This window comes from Bison bison, unplaced genomic scaffold (genome assembly GCF_000754665.1).
Source record: "Bison bison bison isolate TAMUID 2011002044 unplaced genomic scaffold, Bison_UMD1.0 scf7180017864491, whole genome shotgun sequence".
NCBI lineage: Eukaryota > Metazoa > Chordata > Mammalia > Artiodactyla > Bovidae > Bison > Bison bison.
The window spans coordinates 21051832-21073941 of NW_011495050.1; the positions used below are offsets into that span (position 1 = coordinate 21051832).

Genomic DNA, 22110 nt, shown 5'->3' on the forward strand with positions numbered 1-22110 from the left:
GCATACCCCCAGCCCGGGCCCCGGTGGGGGAATTAACACTAGGCAGTAGGCTGGGCTCCTTGACACAGATCCGCCATGACAAAGAGGGAGACGCGGGGACTCGCGCGGAGGCACCAGCCTGGGCGGAGCCAAGGAGGGGGGTTGCGGCTGGCGCCGACGGTAGGGTTTGCCCTTTAAAGTCACAGACGGCCCGTTGTCGTTTCACCCACCTCGAAGTCTTCCGCCGGTGAAGGGTTAAATGGGTGCGGCGAGTCCTGGGAGCACTGCTTATTCTTTGAGAAAACTAGTCCACTTCCCCTCGTTACCGAGGGGTTTGGGAGAGGAACCTTTGTACTGGTTGTAGATAATTTTCTTTAGAAGTAGCATTAGCCTGAGAGCATTTTTTAATTTTTAGGGGGGAGAATTGGTAATTGCAAGAAAGGGGTAGGTTATGCGATAATAGATTTGGGGTTTGACGTTGAAAACAGTATACTTCCTATTCAGGCTAGCTAGTTACTTGTTTAAATACAAAGGATTAGTTCCGATTTGGTTTTTTACAAAGAAATGTTTTGTGGGATTTCCCTGGGAAGGTAAAGAAAGGGAGTCAGTTCCCATAGTGAGTGACAGTGACTCCTCTGTTCATCGTAAGTCATGTACCCTTTGGGACCACTGTAGGGGGTAGTATCTTTATGTGCTGCTTTAGGATCTTTCAAAAGGATGTCTTAAGGAACAGCATAAGGGGAAGATTGAAAAGCCCAGAGCTTTAAAATGAGAAAGAATTAGGAAGTCTTGATAAGGGCAGCTTGAGTGATAATGTATGTAATTAATTTTTGACTACTAGAAACAAGGCGCGTTAAGTCTGCATTTAAACTGAACAATGACATCAGAAACACTGATCATACTGGGAAGCATTTACTATCTACATTTTAGTGCTTACATATAGTAAGAATCGAAGTTCCGGGACTCACGGATTTTTTTTTTTTTAAGGCCATGTGCATATAACAAGGTACAGATGAATGAAGCCTTAGGGTTAGTTATTGATCCTTGGTGGTGGTTTTACAGTCACAGTATTAAAATAAGCAATACGGTCATTTCTCCCAGGAAATTGGCATGGTGATCAGCTGTTGCAAAGATCCGTGGACTTGGGGTGGGAGTGTTATCAGCTAAAATTTAAACACTTGACAAGAGCAGATACAGTAATAGGACATGAATTACATTAAACTGACAGGAATCGTGATTCTGAAAGTATGGTAGTAGTATTCATAGGTGGTGTTTTCACTAAAAAAAAGCTGCTTAATTTTTGATTACCCAGTGATATTTGAAACTAGAGTTGAGATTTTGACCAAGTAACATAAGGATTGGTTTTTAAGGCAGCCTTTTTAGTCAAGTGTGCTTCAACTTTATGTGAAATTAAGGATCGTGTGGACAAAGATGAGATAATGTAATTTTAGTTTTGCTAAACCGATTTTAATGGCTTTAAATGTACACTATGCACGCTGAGTATGCCACGTTTTTTCCCCCCCTGAGCATCCTTTTGTGAAGTTCCATTGAATTCCACATGTAGAGAATCTTCCATCGGTAATTAAGTTTGAAGTGTTAACATGTTTACAAAGGCTGTGATTTTTAGTCTGTTTTACTGGAAAAAATATCTAAATGCTACTTTTTTTCCCCTGCAGAACATCCAGTCATGGATAAAAACGAGCTGGTACAGAAGGCCAAACTGGCCGAGCAGGCTGAGCGATATGATGACATGGCAGCCTGCATGAAGTCTGTAACTGAGCAAGGAGCTGAATTATCCAATGAGGAGAGGAATCTTCTCTCAGTTGCTTATAAAAATGTTGTAGGAGCCCGTAGGTCATCTTGGAGGGTCGTCTCCAGTATTGAGCAAAAGACGGAAGGTGCTGAGAAAAAACAGCAGATGGCTCGAGAATACAGAGAGAAAATAGAGACCGAGCTAAGAGATATCTGCAATGATGTACTGGTGAGAAACCATTCAGTCTAGTATCATTGTAATACAGGGTTTCTGTAATGATTATCAGTTCCATTACTCTCAACTTTTTCTTTATTTGGTTTCTCTTTTCCTTTTAAAAGTGGGGTGTTGTAGATTTCCAAGTCTTTCAGAGTGTCGTTACTAAAATGTTAGAACAATTGTGGTTAGATTTGTATTAAATGAATTCTGTGGTGATTATCAGTCAGCTCAGAGAGATTGGTAGTATATTTTGTTCTAATTGAAAAGGTAAAGTAATCGAATTATCATTTCAGTTGTGGTTAGAATATTTGTAGTAGTTCTAGAACTGATTTTCTTAAAAGTATATAGATGCAGAAATTTTACCTATCTTGCTTTATGTAAGATGTAGTAGACATTGTAGACCTAGTAGCCTTCCCTGGTTAACCACTGAAATGTTAATATAATGTCAGCCATGCAGAAAACTGGCTTAACAGTTGTTTTTGCCTTTCTGCATTTAAGTGTTGGAAGTCAACTTTGAATGATGACAACCACATTAAAAGATTATGAAAAACTCAAAGCTTGATTTTCCAGGTTCAGTCAAGAAGCATTTTAAGAATTCAGTGTCTACTCCATTGAAGCACTGCTTCTCTAAATAGCTTAAAAGACTTGAACATTACATTTTGGTTAATTTTAAAATTTTCTTACAAATGGCGACTTTCTGTGCCAGAAAAGTTGAAATATAAGAATAAGTTGGTGGATAGTGCAACCGTTTAGCATATAACAACCTGTGTACACTAACACTTTGATTTTTTAATGAACTGGGAGTTAATATTTAAAATGGGTTTAACTAAATGATTACTCTTACATTGCAGATGGGTACTCTTAGATACACATGGGTCTCTGTTTGACAGGGCTCTGGTATACAGAGGCTGAATCCCATTTCCTCTGAAAATGCAGCTGTACTTCTTACTATTTGAATCTTGTTCATGGAAGAAGTACTATAACAAGCAATATAGAATTATTTCTGATGGGGGTTTGGAGTTTTTGTTAAAATTGTAATGGTATTATGATTCCTTTACAGTAGTCTAACGCTGATGGAATAGCTTCAGTTCCTAAATTAAGAGTGTTTTTCTCAAATGATAGTTTACTTTAAACTGTCTTTTTAAAGAAGAATAACGTTTTCTATCTTTATGTGGGCTACAGTCTTCTCGTGTGGTATCTATTTTGTGGGTAGTTTTTGATTGCTTACTTGAAATCTTTACATTGATAGCTATCATTCATTTCTAAAATGAGAAGGGAGTTCTATGCTTTTATCGAGACTCAATGACAAATGCTTATCTTATGCTTTGCTAATGTAATAAGAATATTTAAAATTTGAAAATACCATGTTTCCCTATAATAAAAAAAATACTATTGGACTTTTCCCCACCTTCCTTGCTCTGTTTACTGGTAAGAACCTGAGTGTGTTATTAAATTTTGTTCACTCTAATGTTTTTCCCCCAGTTATTATACCTGATAGATTAAATAATTAAGAGTTTTATTATTTCCCTTAAGACAAAAGTCAGTTTTAGGAATAAAAGGGGATGTGGTAACATTCATCCTATACTAACAGCTTATTTGCAATTCCAGGTAGGTATTTGCATGTTTTCCACACAAAAAGTATAAAAGCTCCCGTCATTGTGAGACTTTTCCTAGGAAAAGACTGTAGCAGTTTTAGCATTACTTTCCTTATCAAGGAAAAAAAATACTGCATTGGATCAGTGGGTGAGAATATCTGGATTAATCTCTGAATAGCTTTTCCTGTTGAAATGATTATTAAGGGAGTTTGATACTGGTTGCTGATCACTATGTTGTTCTCCTGCAGAATAGCACACTGGCTTCGCATCAAGTCTAAATGAAATTTCCAGTTCGAAAGTATAAATGAAATTTCCACTTTGAAAGTATAGATAAATGAAAGTTTAATTGTTTTACTATATAAAAGGCTCAGAGAATTCTAAAGCTTTTCTTCCAGCCTTAGTCTTTTCAGAAGTGAAGCTCCATTAGTGATCTTTGCATGGCTCATCCCTCCTAATATATAGTAGATACTCAAATTATTTGTTAAGTAAATGAGCTTTTGGGTTCTTTTGAAAAAGAGGTGGAACTAGGTCAGCAGTACGGCTAATTTTCCAAGGCCTTTTCTGTTTCAACTTGGGGAAACTTGGATATTTACAGATACTGTGATTCTTTACAGGCAGGCTTCTTTTCCCGATCATCTTTCTTCAAACAGGTCCTGTTGACTCGGGAAACATCTTGCATAAAATTCCTTTTCTCCTTTTAAGTAAAATGGAAGAATAAAGTCTAGCAGAACTGTTACTTCTCCTAGAGAAAAAAAGGATTTGACCTGATTTGCTTGATAATTAGTGAACGTGTGCCCAATTATATCTCAATATCTTATATAATAAAAACGTAACCAGTTGTAATTTTTATTGCTCTAGTTTTTTCTTTGACTTTTAATTTGAGAAAAATAAGCAGATAATTGCTTTTCAGAATTGATATTATTGGCTGATAGCATCATTGATGAACCAGACTTCATTGTTCTATACTGCCTAAAAAAATATTCTTTGTCTTCCTATTAGTAGGAACTAACCTCCATGGTTCAAAGTTTCTCTGAAGAGCTCTTTACTCTTATTAGGTTATTGCCATTCTAGTTACATGTACTTATCAAGTGTTTGTTTAATTTATACTATTTACTAAGCAGTGAAAGAGCAGGGACTGTGTTACTTTGTACAGAAGTTTTAGAGCATTACTGAAGAACATGGTCACCGGCCCCTTATTCTTCACAACATGAACTTCTCTTTATGCGAAATTATGGTTCTCTTCTTTGTGTTGTTAAATTTGAAATTACAGTATGTGAACTAATGCAGTCAGCCTTTTCTAGCAGATCTTAGACCAAATGTTCTTGTGTCAGTGGGGGAAGGGGTTGATACCTCTTCTGCCTAAAGTCACAAGAAGCCAAAAATTAGGTAGTTTTATTTTGAAGATGATGAAATGTAAAATGAAATAAGCATATGCATACTAGGTTGTACCTAATTCAAACTCAATAATATAACGGCCTAAAAAGAGCAAGTTTTGAGTCGTAACTAGTGTTACCTTTAAATGGCTGGGTGACCTGAAGATATTAGTCATCAGAGAAAACTGAGCTCAGTTAAATGGGAATAATACCTACCCCATAGGACTGCTGTGGAGAAAATCAGAGAGAGCTCTTAGTGCCCCATTTATCTCAGTTTGGGGCTTCTCTTTAAAGCAGTGAAAGTGAAGTCGCTCAGTCGTGTCTGACTCTTTGTGACCCCATGGACTGTAGCCTACCAGGCTCCTCCCTCCATAGGATTCTCCAGGCAAGAGTACTGGAGTGGGTTGCCATTTACTTCTCCAGGGGATCTTCCGGACCCAGGGATTGAACCCGGGTCTCCTGCATTAAAGCAGTGAGAGTAGTACAAACCTGCCTATAAGTTAATAGAGGTCTCTTTAACTTGGGAATCTAAGAATGAAATTTAAAAGATCCCAGAAACCTTAAAAATTCTTTGTCTTTCAAGGACAGAGGCCCATACTGGCCAGCAAGTTTTCAAAGGTTTCATTTTAAGAATTGAAAGCCACTGGAATAAGTTAAAGAATGGCTTCCTTATTAGGACATGAATTAGTAAAATCGTGAGTCTGTCATTTATAACAGTTGGCAACAATATTTGTTGTGTGATTCAGTTAACTTGTCTGAGTTCCATTTTATTATGCTTCTCTACATTTTTAAGGTGTTGTTGCTGGGCACTGGTTTTTATCTCCATAGAACTGCCATTAAGCAGGAGCAAGCTGGGAAGTGCCTTGGGCTTTAAAAACTGCTATATAAGTGTTTTAAGTTGAAAATCACTAGACAATTCATTTATTGGAATAAGGGCTTCTCAAAAGAATTGTGCAGTGTTATATTCATTTTCTTGACTGTATATTTACATGTTTTTGTCAAATAACTGTTTTTGGTATGTTTCAAAGTACACAGACCTTACATGACATAGGAGATAGCAGCAATCCCTTCCAGGAAGAAGGACATTGGACAGTCTTTTGGTAATAAAATTCAGCAGTCTTTTTAAGAGTTTTCTTGGTAACAGTTAACTGTTGTACCTGGTGAGGTAGTTTGTATATTTGGAAAGTCTGAGGTGTATGAAATGTAAAGGAAAGAAACATTGGAAAGACAGGTGTTTACTATTTGGTGGGAAGGGGAAGAATAACAGCTTGGTCAAGAGCAACAGGTTACCTATCCTTTTTCAGCCTAGCAATACTTAATATAATAATGAAGTCTTTCCTGCCTGTTCTAGAAAGAGATACAGATGACTTGGAGAAGTTTAGTGATTAGATGAGCTGTGAAGATAGTTAAAAGTGAACTAAGGAATAGATTACAGAATTGAAAATTGAAATTCAAAAAGAAAATTAAGAAACATCTTAAAAGTAGAGGAGAACATGTACACTTAAGAACTCTTTGACTCTTCTGATATTGCCCAAGAAAGAGGAAGAAATGGTATTCGGCCCCAGCAGAGGCGTTTGAATTAGAGAGGTCGGGAAATAAGATACCTAGAGTGTCTTTATAGTTTACCAAGAGTAATTTTGCTTTTCAGTTTTTCTTCTAAGAACACCCGATTTGGGGACTTCTCTGGTGGTCCAATGGTTAAGACTCCGCACTTCAAATGCAGGGGGTGAAGGTTCACATCCTTGTTGGGGAACTAAGATCCCACATGTTTTGCAGGGTGTGGCCAAAAATTAAATGCCCAGCTTTATGAGTAAAAAAATCTTACGATAACATCTGTCAGTAGTGGTACAGTAGAAGATCCTAGTTAGTTGCTTAATTGAAAAGTAGTTCAAATGTGTTCCTACTTGTTCTAAACATTTTCAGTTAAAACAAATGTGTGTGTTCATTTGCGCATTTCTAGTGCGGAGCTAAGACCTTTTCTTTGAATGTGCGTAGACCTACGGTTTGAAAATAACTTACTAGCCACCCCTAAAAGAAACGCAACCTTTATAAAATGTAATTTGAGTTTACATAGTAGAGTAAGAACTTAAAAGCTAAAAGAAAATAATCAGAATTTTTCTAATCTTTCAATTGTTTGGATAACCCAAGTGATACATGTGTGTGTCTCCTTTAAAAATAGTCATTTCAAAACATTCATTGTAATTGCATTAGAAATGCTTCTTTTCATACTTAAATTTGATAACAAAAATAGCATAGCATTTTAAGTAATTATATCCAAGTATAATGGCGTAGCTTGGGGAACAAATACAGGGCTCAGTAATGGTATAAATGCTGATAGAAACTAAAGGGGGTTTCAGAGAGTAGCTGAAAAATGTATGTGAATATTTAGCCCAAAGATAAAACGACATGGGCATTATTGGTGTTTGCCTAGGAATGAAAAAGGCCTGGCATAAAGCCAGTCTGTTAAGTGAGGTTTGGTTAATCCAGCAAATTAAGTGATGGTTCATTCTGTCAGTGCATTAGGTGGAAACAGTTGCTTTATTCAAAAGCCTTTGCAGTAATTTTGCAAGAGATGAGATTAGGAAGAGAGAGAGGGTGCTGGTTAAAGCATGAAGGGGTCAATTATGTTATAAATCAATGAATGTGGGACTTAATGGCCTTGCAAAAACTTTACCCAAAGGAAGTGATGCCAGATTTTACCTCTTCCAAGACATGCAAAAATAGTTGTGCTTTTATAAAGAAAATCAGAGCTAAGTTTCCCCTACTAACATCAGAAGCAGATTTTCAGTGCCCTCCATCATAGCTATAATCATTTAAGTATTAACTTTGGGTTTTTTGGAAGTGGGGCTTTAACTTTGGAAAGACATAGGGTTCCCCCCACCCCCCCCATAAATACAATTTGCTGTTGACTAGTCTCTCAGTTGTGTCCGACTGTTTTGCGACCCATGGACTGTACAGCCCGCCAGGCTCCTTTGTCTGTTGGATTTCTCAGGCAAGAATACTGGAGTGGTTTGCCATTTCCTCCTCAAGTGGATCTTCCCAACCCAAGGATTGAACCGGTATCTTCTGCATTGCAAGAGGAAGTCAAAATTATGGGTGTTCTGATGTCAGTTAAGCTCAGAAAAACTTAATGTAGTCCACTGAAATGCTAATAGGCCTTAGAATTTTAATTCCTGAGATAATCCCTATTGTGATTTCATCCTGATTTCCATCTCTCTTTATTGCGGTTTTGCATTGAGTATAAACACTGCTCTTCAGGGAGGTTTTTTTTCCTTCTCTTTTTTGGTGTGTATTTACTGGGTTGCCTCAGGTCTTAGTTGTGTCATGTAGGATCTTTGTTGCAGTGTGCAGGATATGTCGTTGGGGCACATGGGCTCCTTTCCAGCAGTGGTGTGTGGGCTTTAGAGTGTGGAGCTTAGTTGTCTGTTGACACGTGGGCATTTAGTTCCCTGACCAGGTATCAAACCAACTTGCCCTGCATTGGAAGATAGATTCTTGAGCACTGAACCTCTGCTGTCAATGTCAGTGTGCTGCAGTCAGGAGCTCCTCTTCCTTTTGAAACTACCTATTCTTTCTAACCTCTTAATTTTTAGCACATTTTCTAGACTTTTAACAATGACATCTTGGACTCACCTTTGAGTTCTTTTTCTAATTGCAAGTTAATTGCTGTGCTGGCTGCATCATTGTAAAGAGTTGGTTCTCAACTCTTTACATTCATGTTGATACTCATTTGTATGATACATTTCCTGTGGGTAGTACCCAGGATTATTTGCCACTCCCATTTTACTAGTAATTCTATCCTTTACTCTCCCACTCATATGCATATTGGCAAGAAAGTGATGTTGTAAGAATAAACTTGACCTAATTTTAATGGACAGAAGCTAAGTTATAAACTTTATATTGCTAGTGGTGGTCATTCACTTGAACTTACCTTTACTGTTCTTTTCCCAGTTCTGTGCTGCATACAGATAGCTCTTTCTCTTATCTTTTTATAAAACAAAAAGAATTCCTTCTGTGCCTTTGGCTCTTGTTTGGTCTTCTTGTCCCTGATACAAGCCATTGCCAAATTCCATCTTTGTGGCCTGATAACTATAACTAGGTTCAAACACATCTTTATTAATCAAAATAGGAACCATTACAACCAACACATTTCTGCCAACAGAGGAAAGTTTTTGTTTATTCCTATAGCTTAAAAATCTGCTTCATTATTCGATGAACTCTTGGAAAGCTTTTTCTGCCTCCTACTGGTTGTGGAAATGTTTCTCCTGCAAAAAGTTGTCAAGATGCTTTGAAGAAATGATAGTTGGTGAGAGTTCAGGTGAATATGGTGGACGAGGCAAAACGTAGTAGTCATAGCCCAATTTATTCAACCTTTAAAGTGTTGGTTGTGCGACATTGGGTCGGTCGGGTGTTACTGTGGAGAAGAATTGGGCCCATTCTATTGATCAGTGCCGGCTGCAGGCGTGGCAGTTTTTGATGCATCTCATTGATTCCTGAGCAGACTTCTCAGATATGATGGTCTTGCTGGGATTCAGAGAGCTGTAGTGTATCACACCAGCAGCAGACCACCAAACAATGACCATAACCTTTTTTGGTGCAAATTTGTCTTTGGGAGGTGCTTTGGAGCTTTTTCTCAGTCTAGCCACTGATCTAGTTGTCATTGGTTGTCATAAAATCTACTTTTTGTTGCACGTCACTATCAGATGAAAAAATGATTCATTTAGAATAAGAGAAGACAACACTTCAAAACGACAACTTTTTGATTTTCGGTCAGCTCATGAGGCACCCACTTACTGAGCTTTTTCACCTTTCCAGTTTGCTTCAAATCTCGAACGACTGTAGGATGGTGGATGTTGAGTTCTTGAGCAACTTCCTATGCAGTTGTAAGGGGATCAGCTTCAATGACTGGCCATTACCCTCCTCATCTTCACGGCTTTCACCTCCTGTGTAAAATTGCTTGACCCGCCGGTGCACTGTACCTTTGTTAGCAGTTTCTGGGCCAAATGCATTGTTGTCAGTTGTCTCTGCTCCTTTACCACCCATTTTGAACTTGAATTTAAAAATCGCTGTAATTTGCTTTTTGTCTAACATTTCAGTAGTCTAAAATAGAAAGTAATGTCATTAGCAAAAAAAAAAAAACATAAAGCAAGAAATGCGCATGAATATAATGTATAAAATAACCACATTTACTTTAAGAATGTATTCAGTACCAAAGTTCCAACAATGCAAAGCTGCAACTACTTTTGCACCAAATAACTCTTTAATCTTGATGTCTAAGTTGTTTTTGAGTTTAGGATTGGCTCTATTCCTTTATTCCCCTTAAAAGCAGGACCATTGACATTTGTATTTAATTTGTAAAACACACTGCAGGAATATGATATGCTTAATATTTAGATGGCACAAGTTTGAATTTGGCTTGGGAAAAATGGCATGTTTAGCCACCACATTCTTATCAGTTACCATTGTACTAAGTACGTTTCTTTGCAACAGGTCGTTCTCCATTTTATTCTCTAGTGAGCATTTCCCTGTAATAACGAAAAACTTGTATCTGTAAAAATTGCTATACAATTGCAATTTGTCATTGATGACAGTTTTGCATTTTCTGTTAACATATCACATAAGTAGTAGTGTGCTATAAAATAGTTTTATATCTTGGCAGATTTCACTAATTTTATTCTGTTGACATTCGTTTGCTATAGTATGGGTCTTGGGGACAGCAGAGCATGGATGAATATAGTTGACATGTTAGCAGTGTGGTTCTGTTGATGACACGTTCACATTTGTTTTTATTGGAATAGATTAGTAAAAGAGTTTACCATATAATCTTTTTCTTAGTTTCTTGCAACAGAATTTGTGAGCTTTCTTCTGTTCTCCTCCAAATAAAAATATGGTTATAACAGATGACAAAGAAAGAACATAAAGATAGTCCAAATGTCAATTTATAGAGTTAAATAAGTCAAGCTAAGACTTTGTCTGAATGGTTGACTTATATGCATGTTCATTCTTTTAAAACCAGGAGCCCCAGGAATGCCCAATTTTTGTAGTATAGGGATTTGACTGACTTGAATTGGCTTAACGAGTTGGACAACATTAGAGAAGTTAGAAATGTTTTAGTGGAAGTTAACTTCTGTCTTGCAAACAAGTTGGGGGATCTAGGAGTTCTTTCAAATTAACAGTATTACCAAGGAACCCAGTGGTGAGTTGAATGTTTCTCATCCAGGTGATTAAATATAAGTGTGTTTCTGAGATAGACCTGCTTCTCTTGTTGATTCAAGACTTGTGAATTGTCAGATCATAATTATTTTTGCTTCTTAAAACACATTAAAAATCGTTGCCCAGAATTTCAAAGGAATACTTGAACTACATTGAACCCGGGGGCACTTGGTAAATATCCTACTCAAAACACATTACCTTCAAAATGTTATTCTGGGAAATGGACAGTTGAGGACATTGATTTATGTAGGTAAGTTGTAGTTTACTTAGAACAGGGAAGTTCTCAAGTCAATAATTTGATGAGTATTTTTCTGTTGTGTTTAGAATAGATGTTTATGACATTAGAAGAATCATGCTCTTGTAATGACCTTTCCTTTCAGTTTCCTCTTTGATAGTTTCCACCTGATGAGACAGCATTATCATCAAACTTAATTGGATCATAAGGATAAGACTTGAAGAATAATCTTGTGTAACATTTCTAAAAATGTAAACTGCTGCTTCACTTTAAAAGGGTGACATAGTCTAGCACAGTCTACATAGACCTTGGTGGTTTGAATTTTCTTTAATTCATTTTTTATGACTTTGGGCAAGTGTTTCATATCTGTGACTCTTGTTTCCACATATTCAAAATGGAAATGATAATAGCATCTACCTGTAGGGTATTTTATGTAGAGTTAATACATCTCTGTGTTGATATTAAATAGCAAATAATACTGCTTACCTTCTCTGATAGCACTTTTGTGCTTCTTTGTTATCACTGCATTGAGGCTTTGTTTATTGGATATTAAATTTAAGAGAAAGTTAATAAGTTTAATATTTATTGATTACCTGCTATTTTATAAGCTGTGTGCTATAAAGAAAAACATAAATATAAAAAGTCTCTACTCAACACTATCCGATAGTGGGATGTTGCTGTATTAACACGGGGAGCCCAGCCTGCACTCTGATGACCTAGGGGGTGGGATGGGGGAGGGGAGGGAGGCCCACCAGGGAGGGGATATATGTATGGTTATGGCTGATTGACGTTGCCCTACGGCAGAAACCAACAAACGTTAAAAAGTAAAATTAAAAAATAATACTAACCGGGAAAAAAGCCTCTGTTCATAAAAAATCTCAGCAACCCAGAGGGGAAAGTGCTGTGTTGGTCAAATTCAGAAGAACTGGTCTTCAGCCTTCTATTTTAAAAGTGGCTGATAAAATCTGGTCCCACTAGGGAGCTGTACATAATATACAACGTGCATGTGCAAGTTTTAAAAACACTATAAAAAATGAGTTTTTTTTTTTAAATAAAACATCCTTTGTGATGGAAATACTGGGAAATGGAGCTTTGACTGGTGAGAAACTTCAGCCCACGTCAACATTAATGCCAGCTCTGAAAAGGGCTCTGGGGAAGGGGAGAAGGAAAACCCCCTAGTGTCCGTTTTAGCAGTTACCAATCAATACTCAGTAAGTTCTTTTTGGTATGTTTTACCATCTTAATTTTTAGGAGGTACATTTTGAATCTGGCATTATCAAATTTCTTGTTGATATGCTAAAACTTATATGGTGCAGATTTACCGGTTCTTACTAATGGAAAATGCATTCAGTTAAGTGACTGGTCAGAGTCCTGTATAATTCCATCCTTGAAGTTAAGCAACTCTGCCCATTCATAGCAGTGTGACCTTATCATTCATAGAACACCTAAAATCTTACTTTGTGCCAACATTGCACAGAAAGTCAAAAAGTGTACAGATACCAGCGTAATCAGTTCATGTGTGCGTGCGTCAGTGTGTGTGTGTGTCTGTCTGTCTGTGTTAGTTGCTTCAACATATCTGACTCTTTGCAACTGCATGGTCTATCCATGGAATTCTCCAGGCAAGATTACTGGAGTGGGTAGCCATTCCCTTCTTCAGGGGAATCTTCCTGACCCAGAGATCAAACCTCGGTATTCTGCATTGCAGGCCCATTCTTTACCAGCTAAACTACCAGGGGAGCCCCAAATCAGTTCTTGACACCACCTAATTCTCTAGCAGTTTTGGTGGAGCACTTTTGGAAGCAACTGATGAAGTTGTAATTGAAAAGAAAGCAATCCAGCCACAAGAGGGAGTAAGAGAATAATTTCCAAATTGATGGGCCTTTTATCTCAACGAAAATAGCCGCTTTGTTTTCACTCTCTTTCCCCAAAGTGAAAGTTTGGGGAAATTCTCTGTGCACAAGGGAATTGTGCAATACCAGAATTTTGACCTTCTACATTGTGCTGTTGAAATAAATTTCATATTGAGGATATTTAAAATGACATTTGTGGGGCTTCTGAGTTTTTAAATTGAATAATAAATTGGGAGGTGAATTTTATTGAATCAGTGGATTTTAGGCTTAAAGGAGCATCTGCCCTACCTGTTTTTTTCATTTTCATAGATCAAGATGCTGAAGCACAACAAGATGTCTAGTTGCTTGACTTGAATGTGTGTTTGTTAATCTAGGAGAGATCCAGTTGCATTTAATTTGCAGAGAGTGACCACTTTTTGTTTCATTGGAATTTCATGTATTTGAATTGTTTGATGAGTTGGATAATTAGAGAAGTTAGAAGTGTGTTTTTAGTGAAGGTTTAATCCCATCTTGCAAACTGGGAAGAATAACATTTTCATTAAATGTGATGGCTTTAGTTTTAGACTGCATTTTTAGAGTTTTATACTTGAAAATAACAGGAATCACACTTGAACGCCTTGTGCTTCAAGTTCTTGGCACCTTTTAACCATCGACATTTTTTATGCTTGATTGGTATAAATGTGTAATATCTATATCCTGATCTCTTTTTCTTTGTTGTGTTCATGGAAGAGGGCTGTGATAGTACAATCTAAAAGAGAGGAATGGGTTGTGGAGGCTTGGTCTTTTCAGTGTACACATAGGTAGTGAGGTCAAGTCAAAGGAGATGCTTCCCCAGCTGTTTTCAAATTGTGGTTCATAAATGTCTCTTAGAAGTTGATTATTTTGCTTTGAAATTCTGGGACTATTTACTATTTGCTTGGTGATTTTTTTTTTTTTTAATGTATATTTACATTAATGGAAATTAAAGTGTGACCAATTAGGTGGAATATAGTCTGAAACGAAATGGGAACCTCGTCTCCACCCCTCATATTTTTATTTACAAATACATCACTAGTTTTCGTATTATCTCCTAAACACAAGTTTTACAGCCCAATAAGGAAATTTGAAAAACCCAGATGAGCATGAAAACGGTATAAGGTTGGAGAGCAGAACTCAATGATAATCTTCCAGAAAAAGAATCCTAGTAGGAAGATTTCCTCTTTAAAACTTGTATATAATAATTGTAATATTAAATAACCAAAAGGGAAAGTACCCTCTTCTCCCATACGGTAATTAAACGGTCTCTTCTAGCTTGTTATAATTTTGACTTTTTATTTTGAAATAATTTCAAATGTTCCCATATATCCTTTACCTGGTTCTCTTAATGATCAAAATCAATAAATTAATAAAATAATGGATAAAATAAATTTATGTAACCCATAGCACTTACAGAGTGTACCACCGTAATTGCCTAATTCTGGTCTGGAATTCAGTCCAGAATCACAGTTTGTCTTGTCTCCTTACTCTTCTTTAATCTGGATCAGTTTTCCAGTCTTTGCCTTTTTATGTATTTGCCACTTTTTTCAAGAGTTCTGGCCGGTTTCTTTTTTTGGTAAACTAATCCTCGGTTTGGATTCATCTGGTGATTTTCTCATGAGTAAATTCAGATTGTGCATTTTGGGGAAAAATTCCTGGGAATGACACTATGCCTTCCTTGGTGTATCATATTAGGATACATGTGCTGTTCTTGTTACCAAACCATTATTTTCAGGACATTATATTTTCAAATTTAAACAGCAGTGAGACTTCTGAAAATATCCTATAGTATAAAAGTACCAATTAAAAATTTTTCAAGATAGACGGGCCCCATAAATATGATTTTTTTAATCAATGAAAAGTGAAAGTGAAGTTGCTCAGTTGTGTCCGACTCTGGGATCCCATGGACTATATAGCCTGCCAGGCTCCCCTGTCTGTGGGATTCTCCAGGCAAGAATACTGGAGTGGGTTACCATTTCCTTCTCCAGGAGATCTTCCCAACCCAGGGATTGAACCGGGTCTCCCGAATTGTAGGCAGATGCTTTTGATAGTCCCTCAATCATGTCGAATTCTTTGTGACCCCATGGACTGTGGCCCGCCAGGCTCCTCTGTCCATGGAATTCTCCAGGCAAGAATACTGGAGTGGGTTACCATTCCCTTCTCCAGGGGATTTTCCTGACCCAGGGATTGAACCTGAGTCTCCCACATTGCAGGCAGATTCTTTACCATCTGAGCCACATAGAACTAAATATAGTTTGCCAAAGTGCTAATGTCATTTTATAATAATTGGATTACTTTTTTGAAAGGGGAAGATATCCCAGCTCTATAACTTGTACTTTCAAAATTTATTTTCAGTAATTGGCTTCATGTATTCTAATTTACAGGCTTCCCTTGTGGCTCAGCTGGTAAATCCTGCAATGCAGGAGACCTGGGTTCAATCCCTGGGTTGGGAAGCTCCCCTGGAGAAGGGAAAGACTACCCACTCCAGTATTCTGACCTGGAGAATTCCATGGACTGTATAGTCCATGGGGTCACAAAGAGTCAGACATGGCTGAGCAACTTTCGCTTCACTTCACTTCATTCTAATTGATAAGCCAGATCATAGCCTATAGCCCAGTGATATGAGTGCTTCATGGCAGATGGTCATTCTTCAGAGCTGTAGTAAACACAAAAAAATTAGTGAATACCCATTATAGTCAATATAATGTCTGATTCTCATTTAATAAAGAAAGGAAGAATGTTGGGTTGGAAAGTGTTCAGTGCATTAGAGAAACTTTCCTGGGATGAAATTTGGAAAGAAGGTTTTGAAAAGAATGCTGTTAATAAAATACAGTAGATTGAATGAGGGGGTGTATCATGGTTTTCTATCTGAAACTCCTATTTGCTCTTGGTGGCAGAGTTTTACTACCAAAATCTAGGTGTTCTGACTTCCAAACAGATTTACTTCACCTTACTGCCTCAGACTATTCTCCCACCCTGTCTCTGGTGAATTTTTGTTGTTTTGTCTTCCTTAGTTGCCCGCTCTAGAGTCATTACATAGAACCTAGAGCTTATCCAAGGGTCCTGAAAGCATATAGGATGTGCCTAGCTTGCCCTTTGGCTGCTATTTCTGAATATATGTGCTTAGAACAGCAACCAGACACCTGTCATTTTTGAACAATTCTAGGTCTTTAATGGAAAAGGAAATGGCAGCCCACTCCAGTACTCTTGCCTGGAAAATGCCATGGACTGAGGAGACTGATAGGCTACAGTCCGTGGGGTTGTAAAGAGTCGAACATGACTGAGTGACTTGACTTTATTGACTTTAGGTCTTTAAAGAAACAGAACGTTTTTCTTCTTGAAGCAAAATATTAATTATCTAACCTTCAATATCATCTTCAGTAATTTCCATCACATTTTACCTAAACTATTTAGAAGTTTGGGAAGATGATGAGCTTTTGATAGTCAAGATTGTTCTAAGTTTCCTCTGTTATATTTAAATGAGGCTGTTAAAATAGCATGTTAATTTGGCCTTGGGATTTGATGTTTGAGTGCCTAATATGTGCAAAACATGTGTCTTTAAGGAGCCTGTAAGCAGGTTGAGAATAGATATATGAAAAGTTGAAGGTGCAAAATCATAATTAAAATTTACTTTATATTGTTCTGAATAACGGATGTTGTAGAGCATAGGATATAAAGTTAAAAAATTAAACTCTCCCTACATCATCCCAGTTCCTCAGAGGTAATCTCTAACAGTCTCTCTCTCTCTTTTTTTTTTATTCTGGGAACTTAACAGTGCCTGTGCAAACAGTTCTGTCCTTGAAGAATATATACAAGTAGGATCATATAGAAACTGTTCTGTAAGTTGTATCCACACACACAACACTTTGATTATGTTTTATGCTTCATTCCAATTGGCACACAACTTCTTTTTAATGTCAGTGTAGTGTTTTATGAGTGTAACATTATGTAGTTAGTCCATTGTTGATATTGGCAGAAATTAGTGTATTGCTGAGAATTAGCTTGAGGGAGAACATACCTTTCAGTTCAGTTCAGTCGCTCAGAGCGTGGTATATTGAAAGGTGGATGGTTCAGATTGCTTTAAGTCAGTCAGCAGTTCTTAAAAGTGATCTGTGGACCCTGGGAGTCCTGTTAGGGGAGATTCATGAAGTCGCACCTATTTTCCAGTATCTCTTACAGATGAGAAACCTGAGGCCCAGAGAAATTCCAGAACTTTGTCAAGCTGACATAGCTAGTAAGCAGTGTTTCCATAGCTCGTGCCCTTTACATGTTTGCTGTAAAAAGAATAAGTACTAATGGAAAATGTTTGCTTTATCTTTTGTACATTGATATAATTTAATCCTGTGTTTTAAATGAAAGGGTTTTTTGTGCATTATTTCACCACTCTTACTAGATAAACAAATTTTTGATGACTGAACCCAAAGTAGAGTACTAAAATTGAGAGTGAAGTTGCTCAGTCGTGTCCGACTCTTTGCGACCCCATGGATTGTAGCCTACCAGGTTCCACCATCCATGGGAACCCATCCAAGAATACTGGAGTGGGTTGCCATTTCCTTCTCCAGGAGATCTTCCCTCCCCAGGGATTGAACCCGGGTCTCCTGTGTTGTAAGCAGACGCTTTACCGTCTGAGTCACCAGGGAGCACACTAAAGCAGATTTTTGAATGTCAAGATCCCCAGGCCTTAAATTTACATCTGAGTAGAGTATGCCTACTCTGTCAGGAGCTGTGACGGGTGCTTTCCTGTTTATATTAATACTCATTTAGAGAAATGGCAACCCACTCCAGTGTTCTTGACTGGAGAATCCCAGGGATGGCAGAGCCTGGTGGGCTGCCGCCTATGGGGTCGTACAGAGTCGGACATGACTGAAGTGACTTAGCAGCAGCAGCAGCAGCTGCCCTTTGAAGTAGATTTTCATTGTAATCAATTTGTATGTTTTTTATTAAAAGATAAATCATTGTATAAAATTGAATTTCGTTTAATTCTTTTATAGATGAGAAAATTAAGGCTCTGAGAGATTAACTTGCCTGAGATCTCAAAATTAATGATGAGACAGGGATATAAGTTTGCCTGATTTTAGTTCATATTGTTTCTATTACCCCAAACTGTTGCTCCAAGAAATGCTTGGATGCCCAGAAATTAGGGCCTTGCCACCACCAGGTCAGCTGCAGTTTTGGTGTTTTAGGGTATTCTCTAGTCTTGATTGTTCCTAAAGAGTTGATGTTTTACTCTTAATTTCAGTCTGTAGTCAGATTGAAGGACAGTGAGAGAGAGAGGTATATCATTAGAATAGAGGTGGATTTTTACTTCACAAACCTTTTATTAGAAATACTTGACCATAGTTAGGATTAAATGTTTATTGTAGTGGTGGCAGGTTGAACCTTAAGAAGGGCAGTCAGAACTAGATAACCTGTCAGTTTATGAGGTTCCTTAGTATTAATACACTCCCAAAGTCAAAGCATTGACCTTCTTTGGATCAATACATGTATTAGAAACTATTGTTTATATATTCTGCCTTGGGTAGTTTAACTTGGAGGCAGAAATCGTTACTTTACCCCATATATCTTGTGTTTTTACAACCTAAGAAGTTAATTGTACTTGATGCTGTAAAGAAGAAAAATCTTTTAACTCTAAAATCTCAAACCCTACATAATTTGTCTGTTGATGAGATTAAGGTTCAGCAACCTCTCCAGAATTACATCATGTATTTAGCTTGGATTATGAACCATTTACAGAGACATTTCAGGTGTGGGTTTTATTCTTCCAATCCCGTTATTGAGATGACTACTGCATAAAGTCAGAACATGCATTAACTCTAATTTAGCGAATTGATTTTAGGTATTTTTTAAATGACCATGATTATCTTTAAAAGACAGTAGCTATCATCAAAAACAGATTTTTTTTTAAGTGCTTGAGGAACTACTGTGAATCTGAATCAGATTCTGTTTCAGCGAGGTCTCTTGTGTGTTCACATGGTACCCTGTCCAGTGTGTGAGTGCAGGATGTGAAAGTTTGTGTTTGACACGAAACTCCTTTCCTGTTGTAAATTACATTTAGATTAGAAGGTCAATGTACTGTGTTACATGGAGAATTTTACAAGTGAAAGGTACATTAGTAGTTAGCCTGACCTTCGTTTTATAAGTAGAAACTGTTGCACCTTGTTTGCGTCTTTCCTTGTATAATGCTGTGTCTCCTTTTAAATTCAGATTGTCACAGTGTCCCAGGTGTCATCACCTTCATTGTACTACTACCCGTGAATGAAACATAGGAGGTTGTATTGTATACCTAGTGCAGGGTATTCTGGTTTATGTATGTTTTGAAAATAGCTATTAGTTCTTTCCTCTTTGTTTTCTGTTCTCCAATTTTTGTCACTGCTGCTTTCTAAGAAGTGCAACTTCCTTTCTTTTCCTTTTGTTTTTATTCCCATCATGGTCTTGTCCCTTCCATCATGCTTTTCTCCTCTGGCTTTTAAATCTGGAAAATTGAACATTGATTTCTCTTTGTTCAGTCTGATAAATTAACATACTTAAATCACCTCTAGTTAACTTAAAAGGCAATGGCACCCCACTCCAGTACTCTTGCTTGGAAAATCCCATGGATGGAGGAGTCTGGAAGGCTAAGGGTCAGACACGACTGAGCGACTTCACTTTCACTTTCATGCATCGAAGAAGGAAATGGCAACCCACCCCAGTGTTCTTGCCTGGAGAATCCCAGGGACGGGGGAGCCTGGTGGGCTGCTGTCTGTGGGGTCGCACAGAGTTGGACATGACTGAAGTGACTTAGCAGCAGCAGCAGCAGTGAATTCTATATCTTCCATATCTCAGAGTTGAATGAAACCACATCTGATTGATGAATCTCTGAAAAATAGTCATTTGCTCCTTTAAAGTTTCTGTAAGAAGAGTAGAACTTGCTGTCTAGTGAGATGACCTATTCCAAATTTGTTTCATAAGTTTTCTCATACTGAGCAGAAATCTGTCTCTGCCTAAATTTAGTTTTGTCTTCTGGAGCCATTCATGTCATATTTTTTTCAGTTTTCGTGACTGTTTCTAGTTTCATCAACATTCTTGCTTGCTTTCCTGAATACCCTCCAGTTTGTCAAAGCCTGTCTAGATATTTTGGGGTGGGGCGTTTGACATCTTAGTTCCCCCACCAAGGATCAAATCCTTGTCCCCTGCAGTGGAAGAGTGGAGTCTTAACCACTGGACTGGCAGTGAAGTCTCTGTTTTTAAAGGAACAATATACTTTTAAGATTTGGTCTCATCAACACGGTGTAGAGCTAAAACATCATCCTTAACTTTGATTTCTAATTACTATCTCTGAATCATGTTCTGCTTCTTAGTAGGCAGAGAAAATGCAGAATAATGTAGAACAGGTCATATTGCCTCGTTGGAGTTGTACCTTTACAACTTAGTTGTAGTTTTGAGCACGTACGCTGCTGGGCCCTGTTTGTTGTCTTCTATGAGATGGGGCTAATTGTAGTTTGTGCCTCAGAGGTAAGGTTATAGAAGGATCAATTAATCCATATAAAGTGCTTAATTTAAGTGTTAAAATGCCATTTATTACTGAAGTGATGTTTTTATTTTCTCAATCGTCTATTGCTGCATAACAAACCGATAAAAACTGAAACAGTGGTTTTAGTTCTTTTTCATGACTCTGGCTTGTCCGGATTCTCTTGGACAGTTTTTCACATGGTGTTGGCTGTAGTCGTTCATTGCTGTCTTGAGCTGGGTCTGAAGTACCCGTGTGGCTTCACTAAACATGTCTCATGACTGGAGCTGACTTGACCTTGCTCTCTAGCAGGATAGTTTGTTGTTGTTTTTTTTTTAACACTAGCTTAGGGCTCAGAGAGAGAAATAGGGGAAGCTGCTAGTCCTCATATGGGTTAGGTCTGGAACTGGAATAGGAGTCATCTTTATCACTGTTTGGTTAAAGTTAATCAACAAAGTTAACCCTGACTCAGGAGCATGGTGGAGGCCATCTCTGGAGTCAGTCTACCACTGTTCTGTTCTTTCACAGTTAGCCTTTTTAACCAAATTTAATCTTTAATCCAGTGTTTCTTGCTTTTTTTGTTTAAATCCTAGTGGTTTTTACCTTTATGTCATCAAAAGATTTTAAGTTTGTCATGTATCCCTGTCTCAGCTTTTATTTTTAACAGCTTTACTGAGGTATAAGTGACACAAAAACTCTGTTTATTTAATGGATACAGAGTGATGAGTTTGCTTTTTCAGCTTTTTGTAGTCAGCATTTTATCAGAAACATTCACCACTGTGTTGACACTTGGTCCTTTTGGTCTATCATTAGGCCAGTAAGCAGCCTGACTTTTGCCTTTTGTTACTTGTAGGTTCCAGTTCCGTTCAGTTCAGTCGCTCAGTCAAGTCCGACTCTTTGTGACCCCATGGACTGCAGCAGGCCAGGCCTCCCTGTCCATCACCAAATCCCGGAGTTTACCCAAACTCGTGTCCATGGAGTTGGTGATGCCATCCAACTATCTCATCCTCTGTCATCCCCTTCTCCTGCCCCCAATCCCTCCCAGCATCAGGGTCTTTTCAAATGAGTCAGTTCTTTGCATGAGGTGGCCAAAGTATTGGAGTTTCAGCTTCAACATCAGTCCTTCCAATAAATACTCAGGACTGATCTCCTTTAGGATGTCCTGGTTGGATCTCCTTGCAGTCCAAGGGACTCTCAAGAGTCTTCTCCAACACCACAGTTCAAAAGCATCAATTCTTCAGCACTCAGCCTTCTTCACAGTCCAACTCTCACATCCATACATGACCACTGGAAAAACCATAGCCTTGACTAGACGAACATTTGTTGGCAAAGTAATGTCTCTGCTTTTGAATATGCTATCTAGGTTGGTCATAACTTTCCTTCCAAGAGTAAGCG

General features: G+C 37.8%; 1 protein-coding gene across 1 annotated transcript in view; it reads left to right on the forward strand.

The window, feature by feature from the left end:
* Positions 1–22110, forward strand: part of YWHAZ (tyrosine 3-monooxygenase/tryptophan 5-monooxygenase activation protein, zeta) — a 35141-nt gene that overhangs the window by 1364 nt on the left and 11667 nt on the right. Inside the window, exon 2 of the mRNA XM_010863514.1 lies at positions 1656–1960. Within this exon, the coding sequence (XP_010861816.1) occupies positions 1667–1960 (294 nt within the window). The 5' untranslated portion in view covers positions 1656–1666. The remainder of the gene's footprint in view (positions 1–1655; positions 1961–22110) is intronic.